We start from the raw sequence: 14,346 nt of genomic DNA, 5'->3' as shown, positions 1-14,346 counted from the left end.
ATGTTCTATAGTAGAAACCAGGTTTCAGTATGCATTCATGATGAAACAGAGGTAGCTCTTACAGTGGACAGGTTGATGAGACAACTTCTGAAATTTGAGGATCAGTTTCCTCTTCAGGACTCTGTAAGCACAAAAAGAAACAAGAAACAGCATTAAGAGATCTACAAAAAAGATAGCTGACTCATCTGACTAATACATGTAACCAGAACAAAGCTAATAAGACTACAACTTAAGTGGAGAGTAAAGATGGGGTTACATCAGCACAGATCAGTTATAATAAAAAAAGAATTTTAATTTTACTCCACAGTCTCAAATATTTTAGCTTAACATTTAACTTAACTATATTGTGTTAGTGGTCATGTATATTATGATGAATTTAAAATGAAATAAAAGATCATTACAGCATGCTGCAAAACCAGCTAAAGATCACACTTAATCTCTTAGACAAAGTCAGTTTCCTTTAAAATGAATTTCACAGATATTAGCTGCAGCAAAAACAAATGGAACCTGTGACTTCTTTTTGTTTGCATCCAATAAAAAAGCTGTTAAAAACTGTTAAACTAATGAAGAACAAAAGTGTCTAAAACATCCAACAAATCCAGGATCGAGCAGCAGTTTTGATGAAAATAAGAACCACAAATACAATTTGCACTCCAGTATTGCAATGATCAAAACTCTTTCATTTAAACAGCTAATATTTTTGTGCACTTACTTTTAAGGTTATTCTACCTATAAAACAAAACAAGAAGAGTGTGAAATATTAATATAAATCAAACACTTACAATAGTAATGAATATTTTAGTATATTGACATGTTAGGTATTTGACCAGATGACATGATTTCCACTTAACATAATGAACTGATGTATTGTTTAAAATAGAAAAAAACTGAACACAACTCACTGTTTGCTCGTTTTCGCTTTAAATATAAAACTATAAGTGACAGCAAAAGTAGAGCTGTAACTGTAAGTAAAACTGCTATGAGTCCATATCTCATATTCCAGTTTCTTGGTTTGCACTGAACATCTTTAATGGAAGTGCCTTCTTGGTCCTCAATCTCATTTTTGACTGAACAGCTTGAAGAAAAGAAACATTCAAACTTTTACACACACAAAAAAAACACTCTGAAAGGTAAGGAATACAGCATCTAAAGAAAAAATATTACAGCTTCCATAAAAAGAAATGCCTTACTCAGTCCATTTAGAACAGTTCACACCTTCAGGAGAGTAAAATCCTGGGGGACAGGGCTCACAAACTGTATCTGAGGTCTTTGTGCCTTTAAATAAATACTGAAACATCAAAACCACTTCCTCCCTAAACACACTGCAAATTCACTACAGTGAAGCAAAAAACACATATTTTACAGATATACCATTCACCTGTGCTTTTGACACTTCTGGTGCACTGCAAATTGACTTATAAGAGATTGTCATAAATTATTTGTTGAATGATGTCTGATATAAAACTAGTCAGAACACTGCTGGCTTTCAGTGTTTATGAACAAGTGGAACAAGGGGAGAAGAAAAGAAACCTGTCCTGGTGAATCTGAGGCTAACTACCTTTCACTGATTCACAAAAGTTTGTTGGCTTGTAGTGACGACTTTAAGAGATTTAAAATGCAAGGCTTCTTATTCAATGGCATTTTTTCAATTTTTCATTACTTGACCAAATCCTGCTCCATAAACATACCATTTTAATAGTGTCTTGTTCAAAAGCACAGACTCAGAGTAGCACCTTTTTCAAAGGACTGATGCTTTAGTACCCACCTGGAGTTTTTATCTGTTCCCCTGGTTTGCATTTACTATGTTTTATTGCATGTAAACAATCTCTTTTGTCATCTGAATAACTCATGCAATAATATCCATCTATCACCTCACACACTGTATCCTCTAATGTTGTACAGTCTTGTGAAATATAAAGTCCTAGAAAGAAAACATGAGATTAGAAAATCCTCAGATTAAAATGACTGAAACAAGAATGAAATATTTAAGACACATATTTACCATTTTCACAGATTTTACACTGAAAGCAGGTGAGTAGCCCATTTGGTTCATTCATAAATGTTCCTTTAGAGCAAGGTTTGCATGTTGTACTGTAATCACCATGACAGTCTTTCAGAACCACTGACCCTGCAGAACAGAGATAATATGAACTGATGAGAAACTGATGAGGGGACAGATACGTGAAAGAATTCACCATGGAACATCTTCATAAAATCATCTGCTTAAAATGAAAAAGAAGTTAAAGTAGCTGCACAAACATTCAGTAGTAAAGTAAAGGCATTCAAATGGAAAAAATGTCTGGTTTAAAAAAAAAAAAATATATATATATATATATAAAACTGTTAGTTATAACACAGTTACACAGCTTTGCATCTCTGGGATCTCTTGGGTTCCACTGTCCAAAACTAGGGCTGCAGGATTATGACATAATTGTCGATTATTTCCTTGATATTGTAATTGTGATTAATTATGATTCTCAATTTACATTAAATTGTGTTTTGAATAGTTTTATACCATTGTTTAAAGCAACTGCATGTCATATTTTATAACATATAAATATTTTTTTTATCTTGGTGACTTTTCTATCCTAGTTCTTTGAGGGTGGAATCTGGACTTGTTTCTCTAAATTGCCCTTACATATGAATGAGATGCCCTGTGATGGACTGGAATCCCATCCAGGGTGTACCTATGCCATACACCCAGTGTTCACAGGATTGGCTCTGGATCCAATATAACCTTGGCCAGGATAAAACACTTACTGAAGATGAATGAATTTTAAACCTGTTAATAACTTTATAGCTCTAATTTAGCTGTACTTTACTTAAGAGCTTAAGCTTACTTAAAAGTAGCACTGTCATACCTATAGCACACATAGGACAGCATTCTCCAGCTGCTGATATATATTCACTTTGTCTGCATTTACTTCCAAATGTGAGGGCAGCACAGGTACCTGTTTGGAGACAATGTTTTGTTAATGTATGTATATACTTTATAAGTTAGTAAAAGTTATTTTACTATCCATTTTAAGTCCAGACACAAACATTAGCTACATACACAATACTTAGCTACATACACAAAACTGTTGAACACACATATTTGAGAAAACATTGTTAGAGCTTACACAAATGTATATATATATTTTTTTTTAAATGCAAGAAATAAAATCTGAACTTATGTAATGTAATGTGGTTTCACCACTGTATCTTTCAGAAATATCTGAAAGCTAATGTAAAATAAGTTAAGTTGTGACAACAGTGTGAGTCAGGGCAATTTATTTAAACTGACAAGCTCCAACCTCTCATTACCTCTATAGGTTTTTATTATATATATATATATATATATATATATATATATATATATATATATATATATATATATATATATATATATACACACATACATATATACATACACACACGCTAATCATTGGAGAAAATTATTATTATGATTAAACAGATTATTACAAAAGGAGGGCATGGTGTTGCAGTGTTCAGGTTCAATCCTAAGCTCTGGGTATTAGCTGTAAAATCATCACTGTAATCCTATCAAGCAGATCAGATAATGAACTAATGGCACGCTATATACTCCACCCTCGATTGTATCACAAAACCGCGTGTGTGTGTTCTTTGAGGGTGGAATCATCAGCGAGAAGTCAAATCTCCGAGACTTGACTTGTGTGTGTGTGTTCTTTGAGGGTGGAATCATCAGCGAGAAGTCAAATCTCCGAGACTTGACTTGTGTGTGTGTGTTCTTTGAGGGTGGAATCATCAGCGAGAAGTCAAATCTCCGAGACTTGACTTGTGTGTGTGTGTTCTTTGAGGGTGGAATCATCAGCGAGAAGTCAAATCTCCGAGACTTGACGTGTGTGTTCTTTGAGGGTGGAATCATCAGCGAGAAGTCAAATCTCTGAGACTTGTGTGTGTGTGTGTTCTTTGAGGGTGGAATCATCAGCGAGAAGTCAAATCTCCGAGACTTGACGTGTGTGTGAGAATCTTACACATGCTTCATGGCCTGGGCTATCTCCTTGTGTGTGTTTGTTGCCAATAGTTAGACTGACTACAGTAAATTGACCCCAAGTGTGAATTTGTTTGCATGGTGCCGCGGATTTTTCTGGCATCCTGACCATGGCGTATTCTTGCCTTACGCCTAGTGTACTGTCCGTAACTAAGCCTTATTTAAAACAATAGGCACCATTTTGTAACAGGCGATATTGAAAAACAGAGCTATCGTTAAACAGAAACTATACTCATATGTACTGCAATTTTTTTTTCGTTAGAACTAGCAACTCGAACTCCGGCGTTTATCTTTGGCGTTAAACTGAACGTTAGTACAATTTATTCGTTCGTATAATTATAAAGTAGTGAATTTACAATAAGTGTTGTGAACAAAGTACAGATATAAGGCGGACCGTAAGCAGGCCACATCCTGCCTACCTAATATGTATAAACGTGTCAGAAAGGCAGATTTCATTATATTGCCGAACCACAGAGTTGGAGCAGGTCAGTGAACCGTGTGGTCACAGACTGGACTCCGTCGTGTCTTCTAGCTGGACTTCACATACTCCCTTCATGCTGCAGTCCTCCATTTTCTGCTTTAGTCGCGATGTTTCTCAAAAGAGACATGACTTTCTCTGTCAGTGTGTCGATGGTCGGAATATTATACCAGTAATCAGTTTAACCACAGTAACTAAAGATTTATATAGTTAGAATTTAATTATAATTCATGTAGAATTATTTGTTATCGCTAAAAAACGGTTGATTTCGGGAAGCGCTTCTGTTTCTAAAGGGGCGTGGCGAGGACCGGAAATTGCATCAGGCAGAATAAATAAAAGTTAAAAACTAAAAGCAGTTTTAATGGTATATGAAATAATCTGTGACTGTAGAATTTAAGAGAAGTCTTTCAGGTAGTGTGAACATTTAGGACTTACAGGTAGTCTGTTCATCATCCACAGTCTTTTTTTTTTCTTTCTTTTATCTACCATCTGCTTTCCTGCTTTGTCATATGGAGATACATTTGGGTTTTTGCGGTTTCGTTTTGAATGATGTTCATATGTAGATTTAATGAAACTAGAGCAGCGAGATCTAGATAGAACTACAGATAACTACAAGAAATGTTTTCAAGAATATAAAAGAATGCAGGGACAGGTGTATGGCATCACGCAGAGAGTATTGTGAAGATGACGTAAGAAATGCTGTTTGTTTTTGTCCCCTTGCTAGGACACACTCCCCGTCCACTTTATTAGGAACATCTGCACAAGTGGACATTTAAGCTGTTATCTAATCAGCGAAAAGAAAAGAAAAGATGCAGGTCAAGAGCTTCAATTAATTTTCACATCAGAATTTAAAAAAAAAATGTGTGGGATTTCTAGTGATAACTGCAAGGATAACGAGCAAATGTACCAGTGTTCCTAATAAAGCGTATGATAAACATAAAATTACATAATCTAGAACTGCAGTCTCAAATTGCTTGTTAAGTTGTGCAGATGTTAGTATAACTATATCTGTATTTCGTTGCCTTGTACCCACATGTGCAGTGACAAAGTTGAATCTAATCTAATCTAATCATGCAAATTATATAATATACAGAGTATGGCAAAAACATTTATTTATTAAAAATATGTACACAGTATGTACTGTTATACTTATAGATTTATAAAATATTCACTACTAATATATTCACAACATTTACACAGCTTAAGAAACACACAATAAACAGCATTATTAATACATGACAGACATACTGAATATCCATTAGCCAAATTAGTGTATACCAGAAGAAGTGGTACAGTTTGTAGAATGTGCAAAGTAAGCATCATGGTTAAGAGTGATGTTTCTTTTAAAGTTCTTGCTGAGAGTGCTGAAAGTGTCCCAAGTGCAATTGTGCAATATGTAGATAATTGAGTGCTGATGTTACTGCAAGAGTATAGAATTGCAGTGTATAGAGTGTATAGAGGTGGAAATAAAGCTGCACAACTGCAAAACTTTCTTTCAGAGTGTGTACCAGAAATAATTGTGATATTGATCACAGATTGTGAGTTGTCAAGTATATCAGTAATCACCTGCCCTCCTGTATTTAAGAAAGCTATTTATTTTTCATTCCAATCATTTATGTGTAGTGGCCTTTGTATAGCTTAACCCTATTTTTTATTAAATGTAATAAAAATATTGGGAAAAATATTTGTCATGTTTAAGGTCCCAAGTACTCTGTTCACTCTCTGAGTTTACTATTCAATCCTACATTTTAAATCGGTATTCATATAACTGAATCTATTTTAATTATCCATGTGCCTGTTTACTCTTTAGTTACTATATCTGAGCAGAAGATCTAACAAAATAGCCAGATAAAACACCTTTTGAATGCAGTTATTTAAATAATGGTTATGATCAGCTCTCTAGCTTATTTCTATGCCCAACACATGCAGACCTCATTCCCTCAGCCCAAGCCCCACATCACAAATACCACCCTGGCCTGCACACCACTTGACACAGAACTGCTAAGAATTAAAAGTAATATGTGTACTGTATTAATCTAAATAAAACATTTCATGTTTGTTCCCCAACCTATGTATTATGAAATATTTGTGCACACAACCTTTAATTAACCTTGCTGGACTGGAAGCATTGGTGTCTCACTTAAGGTTAAAATATCAATAAGTGCTTCATTATAAAAGGAAACAAGCTAATTACACTGTTAAAAAACTAAACTCTCACTGTTCAAAAATATTCTGTTTGCTTATACAAAATAGTGATATGTCCATAATCTCCATGCTTACTTGGTACACTTTGCATACCGTGTGTTATTTTGTTTCAAGGGACATAATTGTATGACCATGCTGCCATATTTATGTCTGAAAGAATCAGGAGTTACTGACTAGTAATAATATGCATTCAAACTGTTTCTCTGTGGGATGCGACAATGGCTGTTAAAAAGATTTTTTACTAGCAATCAAGTGAGAATTTGGATACCAATTAAACCCTCCATTCTTTGTAAAAAGCATTTTATATGGGTTAAGCAGGCTGGCTAGTTACATATGTAACATTACCATACATAGCAAAGGTGGGGTTAGCTATATATGTTAAGCTTAACAAGGTATCCGAACATTTGTTAAACTTAATAAATTGAGTGAATGCTGCAGTTGACTTACCGGGCCAGAGTTTTATTTTTCAGGTGCCGCAGGTTCATTTTGCCAGTCCATCCAGCTACGAAGTACAAGCAGGCAACAGGACACTTTAAAAACCTCAGACACTCACTGGGGTATGGAGATGGACTGTGGATTAAATGCAGATGTCTACGATTGTTAGATTTGGCAATGGCAATGTCTATACTGACTGCAGCTCTGTATATATAGTTTTTACATGCACTGATTCTCCTCTAATGGTCAAAACTGATGGTCATAAATATGGCAACTACAAGTCAAAAGTCATGTGACTGAAACAGGTTAGAATGGTTGGGCTATATGTCCTTACATGTTTCAAGGAGCCCTGTTCATTTCTGTTCCTTAATGAAGATAGAGGATGTACATCTGCACTAAGGAAAATTTGCCCAGAATGTCTTTTACCATATACACAATTCAACAAAAAATATCCAGTACCATCAGTACATCCTCTTCTTCCCTGAGCTCACACATTCATGTAACACCACTTCTAATGCATAGGAACTCAATCTCCTTTGGGTCACAATGTTTTCCACAGTCTTCTTCAACTGGAGAGGCCATATGACCAGTGTGATTAAAGGCACACATCTCCATTCTAAGACCAGAAAATGATAGGAATCAACAAATTAAAGATACCACTAAAAGAAATAAAAATATTCTATAGTGTTGGCCAAATTTTTTACAAAAGATATAATTATTTATACTTATGATAAAATAAAGATCATTTTGGTCTGAATACACATTCTCCAAACCAACTCATTTTTGCACATTTCAACCTTCAGGAGTACAGGGACTACTATTTCACAGCTCTAACAGGAAACATCTCTTCACATTGCCTCTTACCTGTTCTTTGATGACATATTTCTTTCCTTCTAAAGAGAAGAGAAAACAAAAAAAAAAACAGATTTTTTAAAATAAATTATTATATATATTAAAAAAAAATTATGATCTAAAATGAAATATTTATCTAATGCTAAAGTAATTTTTCTAATGCCAAAATATATTTGTCTCTTATTACAATCTAGTTCATTAAATTAGCATGAACAGAACATTTTTAGAATATTACCTGTTAAGCAATACTTACATGTGGCTTGTGTCCTATTTTCTTGGTAATACCATCTGATTTAAGAGACAGTTTGTGAAATAAAGTTACCAAAGTTTTAAATTTAATAATAAAACATTTAAAAGCCAAATAAAACACTATGCTTAGATTAATACAAAACGTACCTCTAGATTGGTATTTCCTTATGGCAAAAGTAAGTGCTCCAACCAAAATTACAGCCGCTAGGATGACTCCAACTATTAGAGCTACTGGAGTCTTTTTTCCACATTCAGCATCCAAAGAATTTGTTCCTTTTGTTATTTCTGTAAGTCCCAAATCTTCACATCTATCAAAGTAAAGTCAGATGTGTGTTTTACATTAGCACATTTTAGGTGGAAAAGGTGAACAGTTTTGTCACAGAATAAGTTTGTTCAGTTGTGTTTACATCACATATTTATTTTTTAATGTATTTTTTTTTTAACTTTGCACAACAATGTTGAATAAAAAGTAACATTATTTTTTTTTAATTCCTTGAGTTCAGTGTAAGTTTTAATCCTAAGTATATTAAGGCATCTGATCAATAACTGTTCATGGTTTGTTTTTGTTTTTTCCTTTGCTTCTCAGATCAACCAGGATCCTGACCAAGATAAAACAGTGACTGAAGATGAATGAATGTTAATTGGGAATAAAATAAGTTGTATTTGTGATGTATGAGCTTTGTTATCTAATTTTACAAATGTCTTGTACATCACTTTCAGTCTAGACCTGTTGGTTATACAATATTATAATGATTTAGAGTTTCCTTGCTTTATTTTTCAGCTAATAATATACTAATGCATGTAGTTCACTGATTAAAACGATCATTTGCTAGCTAAGGACAAGTGAACACTCACTTTGAATGCTGTTTACAAATGTGAAGGGAGCCGTTGGAGTAGGTACCTTTTGCACACCCTGCACATTCAGTATCTTTTAATGCTGTTCCTGCAAAGACATGCTTGCAGCTGAATCAACCGGAATCAAACCGGAAGTTTGAAGATTGCAAAAGTACTAGTGGAAAAGTGTATGATATAATAAAGGTACATTACACCAACCGTTCTGCTTTATGTATTGTCCAGGGCTGCATTTTGTATGTTCCACAGCATATCTGCAGCCGCCCCTGTATTCCTCAATACAGTGAAATCCCTCCAGTGGCTCACAAACTGTATCTGAAGTGTGTGTACAGGAGGCTTTTACTCTTAATCCTTGTCCTGTAAAAAATAAATACATGAATAAATGTTTTTTTAAAAACACAATAAATAAATGCCCTTAATCAATACTGTAAATACACACTGTTCACATAACATTTAACACAAAACATTTATTTGTTACAAATAAAGATTTACCAGCATCACACACCGTACAGCTAATGCAGCTTGGAAGGCCATTGGGTTCATCCGTGTAAGTTGATCCAACACACTGTATACATGTTGTGCTGATGACTTCAGTGCAGTGTCTAAAAACACGACTTCCTAAAAATATATTAAAGATGAGTTGAACAATCAGTTACTTTCATGTAGGTTCAATTGCATTTACCTGTTTAGTGTATGGTAAATGTGCACTTGCCCCCCATATTCATATATTTCTAGATCACAATTTATATTATATATATTAAATTATAATAAATCTCATTACCAGATGGACACATGGGACAGCATTCTCCATTTATCTCATATTCCGCTCGTGCACAAGTGCAAATACACAGTTCAATGTTCAGGAATAGAACAGTAGTGATAATAAAAGCATGATTTAAACTGGAAACCATTCTGACAGTGCTGAAGAGACGTTTCAGAAAGAAAGAAATGAACGTTTCCCCCCCACACTTCATGGTCTGCCGAACTGATTAGTGTTTAGATCATCTGTTTTCAGTCGAGCCTGGTTCTCATTGGCAGATTTACTGATGCCGCTCATTAATCATTCGACAGCTGTATTAGAATTCCTGGATTTTTGTCAAGCATTGTTTCAGAAGAATCTGAAGAAGAAAAACAGAAATTTCAGGAAATAGAAAAGAATTCTGTCATGTAAAAACAACAGTGTCCAATTTTCAGCCAAGAATCCAGCACATTTATAAACAACGGAAGTGGAAAAAAATGCACCAATTTCACTTTGTTTACACAAAGGCATAAGTACAATGTGACAAAATAGAAAGTGTGGGGTCATCCACAATGCTGTTGGCTTTGCGGATGCAGAGTGTGGTTTAAATGTCCGTGATATAGGGGAAATGGACTACAACGATCAGCTCGGCTCCTCACTATCCTAGTCTAGTTCAGCAGACTTACGTGGGTTAACTCTGCATAGTTCTCCTCAGATAAGCCATGGTTAGACACAGCACCTGGCTGTTGGGAGGAGGATGGTCTTCCTTGTCATGTTGTCTGCACCTCAAACTGAACATAGAAGCCATTTAGCACATCTGGGAGGGAGGCATCACTGTCACAGGCATGTAAAGTTGTTTTGTAATTTGTGATTGCCTGGATGCCCTGCCACATGCGCCAGGTGTCTCCTCGGTCTTGGAAGTGGCTATAGATTCTCTGGGTGTGTGGGTGCTTTGCCTCTCTGATGGCTCGGGACAGTTTGGCCCTTGCTGTCCTTAAGGCCGTCTTGTCCCCTGCTCTGAAGGCGGAGTCTCTGTACTTCAGCAGCGCACACACCTTTGTGGTCTTCCATGGCTTCTGGTTGAAGCATGTGGTGATAGTATTGGAGACGGTCACGGTGATGCCTTGTACTCCTCCAAGTTGATGAGATCGCCGTTGGTTGCGGCCTCCCTGAACATGTACCAATCAGTGCACTCAAAACAGTCCTGAAGAGCAGAGGTGACTCCTGATGGCCAGGTTTTCATCAGTTTAGAGCGTCTGACGAGCGGTCTATATGCTGGAATTAGCATACAGTATGCGCTGGGGATGTTTGTGTAAACAGACAGATTGCTTTCCCTACTGCCTGTTCTTGATTTTTGACCTTGCCCAAAGATTTGGATTTGTTTGCTTTTGCCACTTGCTATTAATAAAAAAACACAAAACAATTTTTCCTGCTTTGCTGTCTGACAAAGTCCTATAGTTTTGACCTTTCTGATTTCTTAAGTTAAATTTCTTAAAGATATTTGGTGGTATTTTGTGAAATTTATAAGGAAGTTTCTTCTTCTTGTGACTTCAGCTACATGTACTAGATCTATCTCAGTTGCTGACATTTTCACATAGTTCCTAGCTAACTTCTTTTTTTTTAAAAATAGCTTTTTTGCCATTTCAGCAAAACTGTTAAATGTTCTTGCACTTTTATTTTTAAATGCCTGAATCTTATTAAAAAACAGAATTACACACATTTGAGTCACCGAGAAGTCACAGGAAGAACAATAACTCAAATAAGCACTGTTTACATCTTTGGTGACCATAAAAGTATCTCAAAATGCACAAAACATCAAACTCTACAGTGGATGGTCTACAACAGCAGAAGCCCACATTGGGTTCCAATGAGGTCATGACTGTCAGGTGAGTCTTCATGTTTTTAGTTTTTCACCATTTGGAGTACATTATAGAAATTATAGAATTATAGAAATTATAGGAAATCCCAGGAGATCAGCACTTTCTGTTATACTCCATCCAGCCCCTTTGGCACCAACTATCATGTTATGGTCAAAATCACTGAGATCACATCTGCATGACTGCATGCACTGCATTGCTGCTACATAATTGGCTGATTAGATAACTGCTTGAATATGTAGATGTTCCTGTCAAATTACTAGGCGTAAGTGCAATTTACAGGCTAAGTGTAATTTGTCTCCTTTAAAACATACAAATAAATCAATCAACAGAAAAACACAGAGGACATGACCTTGATGACCATAGTGGTATAGTTACAGGTGGGACTGATTCCTTTCATAATTCTATCGGCCAGGGACGTCAAATCGTATCCACAAAGGGCCAGTGTATGTGCAGGTTTTCATACCAATCAAGCAGGGGCCTCAGCTGATTCCACCAGTTTAATCAGTTGATCTTGTCTTTTAATAGACTCAGGTGTGGTTTCTGCTAGGTTGGGTCATCTAGAACATAGAGATATGCACGTACACAAACACGCACGCTATCAGCTAATACCGACAACAGAGTGAGTAAACAGAAACAAAAGTCAAGCAAAACAGCTGTTTATTGTAGTGCTTTAGAATTTCCCTTTTCCATCAACACATTCACAAATCCTGTTTTTTTATTGTATTAATTATTTTTATTAATTAAAATATAAATTATTTTTTATATATAAGTAATAGGGAAAAATAGTGTCGCATGCCTTTTATGCTTTGCTATATTTATCTGTATTTAAGTCATTTTTAATGATGCTTTAAAGAATTTGCCAAAACCTTTTACCTGCGATTTACCTAAGACATGTTATTGTAATGTTTATAAATATAATGTTTTTAGCACCGTCAGTTAGTAGTAAATCGGGTTCTTACTGATGCATCCCGAAAAGCTGGTACAGATGCGGTTTGTTGTTGTTTTTCGAAGATGTCGTTTCATAATGTCCGACAGTTGCGCAGTGAAAATAATCCTTGCTTTCTCTTCGTCATGCCATAGCGCCTGCCCCTCAATTACGTCATGTTTCCGTCAGTGGGCGTGGCCCAAAAGGCAGCTCGTGTTTTAACTCCTAACATACTTTTGGAAAGCTTTTTTTACTTAACAAGTCTTCAAGGACAGGACAACGGCGCAACACCACTCATGGGTTTTGTTTCTCCCTTTTTTTGGCCAGCATAAGAGCAGAGGTCAGTCTGGGGTTTCCAGATCTTGCCTTAACCTTCACCGCTCGCTTCGCTCTTTAACAGCCATGCTATATAATAAACTAGAATGATAACATTTTAACATTACACAGCACTTTAATTTTTGTGTCACCCCGGGGCGTCGCTAGGGCTAATCATTCGGGGCTCTATTTTAATCTAGCCCCGAATGTTTTATTTCGAATTTTGCCACCGGAGTGCAGAGGAATTAAGTAAATGGTGATCGGTTTAGTTGAGCACTGTTGCCTTTTACTGTACGCAATTTGGCCGAAATCCCTCTCCGCGCGCGCGCGCCAAAATACCGCGAGGGTGTGCGCTCGAGCATGCTCTAGAACCGCTCTCGCGATACTTTAATGTCCTACACCTATCGGTCTGTACAGCGCCGTTTAAAGTCGAACACACCTATATACACACACACACACACACACACACCACGTGACTAAAACACCTTGCAGCCCTTGAACGTGACAGCAATAAATAAAAACTTCCAGAAAACACAACAAACTTATTCAGATAATAGTCTAACTTCTAATATTTAATGTTAACACAGTTGATAAAAGTCGGCTAACAAATGTACAGTATGTTGTGTCAAAAAGGAGGCCCACTGTCTCAGATTCTGAAAACCCCTGACATAAAGACCCTTTTGAATATTATTCTATACATAAGACGTACAAAAGCCTTAAACATCATGAATTTCTATTATTCAACTAATGCAGTATTTGAGTTAAAATACATACATGACTTAGGTGAACAATGGGCCAGAACAGACTCCATCATTCGGCCGTTCTGTCAATAGAAAAAGGAATTCTATAAATACTAATATGGTAATTGACCATTTTGCTCAAGTCAAGTCTCGGAGATACTGTCTGATGATTCCACCCTCAAAGAAATAGGATAGAAAAGTCACCAAGAGCATGAAGTAGATACAAGATACAAGCAGCAAGACAGATGAGAGAATGAGAGAACAATATGAGAAGGGAGGCTGTAAAAAAACACACACACAAGCTGTAAAAGAGATAATATTTCATACCTGAGTGAGAGAAAATGTAATCAAATGAATGATGTCACCTGCCCCTGGTGTCACCTACAAAATTAAAAATATTAATAAAATAAATTAATTGCTGATGTAGCTGGTCACCGATCCAAGTGTACTCCTCCAAGTTGATGAAATCGCCATTGGCTGGAGCCTCCCTGAACATGTGCTAATCAGTGCACTCAAAACAGTCGTGAAGAACAGAGGAGTCTCCTGTTGGCCAGGTTTTCACCAGTTTAGAGTGTCTAACAAGCGGTCTGTATGCTGGGATTAGCATAACAGAGATGTGTTCTGAGTAGCTGATGTGGGGATGGGGCTCCACACGGTATGT

The 14,346-nt window shown here is 36.1% G+C and overlaps 1 protein-coding gene across 7 annotated transcripts in view; it reads right to left on the bottom strand.

The window, feature by feature from the left end:
• Positions 1–13,649, bottom strand: part of LOC131353012 (tumor necrosis factor receptor superfamily member 14-like) — a 66,166-nt gene extending 52,517 nt beyond the window's left edge. Inside the window, exons 1-11 of one of the 7 annotated variants that reach the window (XR_009204576.1) lie at positions 12,665–13,392; positions 12,169–12,262; positions 9,868–10,204; positions 9,579–9,704; positions 9,288–9,443; positions 9,090–9,177; positions 8,382–8,542; positions 8,239–8,273; positions 7,998–8,026; positions 7,146–7,749; positions 2,926–2,951 (exon numbers count right to left, since the gene is read on the bottom strand). Coding sequence is in view for 6 of the 7 variants with exons in the window: in XM_058389669.1 (XP_058245652.1) it covers positions 5,274–5,277; positions 7,146–7,268; positions 7,998–8,026; positions 8,239–8,273; positions 8,382–8,542; positions 9,090–9,177; positions 9,288–9,443; positions 9,579–9,704; positions 9,868–10,060 (915 nt within the window). In the remaining variant the exon portion in view is untranslated. Of the gene's footprint in view, positions 1–62; positions 122–712; positions 730–902; positions 1,076–1,190; positions 1,276–1,765; positions 1,922–2,002; positions 2,129–2,861; positions 2,952–3,392; positions 5,278–5,588; positions 7,750–7,997; positions 8,027–8,238; positions 8,274–8,381; positions 8,543–9,089; positions 9,178–9,287; positions 9,444–9,578; positions 9,705–9,867; positions 10,205–12,168; positions 12,263–12,664 lie in introns of those variants that run through there. The other 6 variants (XM_058389669.1, XM_058389670.1, XM_058389667.1 and 3 more) reach the window with 6 other exon arrangements.
• Positions 13,650–14,346: the final 697 nt, after the last annotated feature.

The sequence above is a fragment of the Hemibagrus wyckioides genome, linkage group LG05 (assembly GCF_019097595.1).
Source record: "Hemibagrus wyckioides isolate EC202008001 linkage group LG05, SWU_Hwy_1.0, whole genome shotgun sequence".
Lineage (NCBI taxonomy): Eukaryota > Metazoa > Chordata > Actinopteri > Siluriformes > Bagridae > Hemibagrus > Hemibagrus wyckioides.
This window is presented reverse-complemented; position numbering and strand designations above follow the sequence as displayed.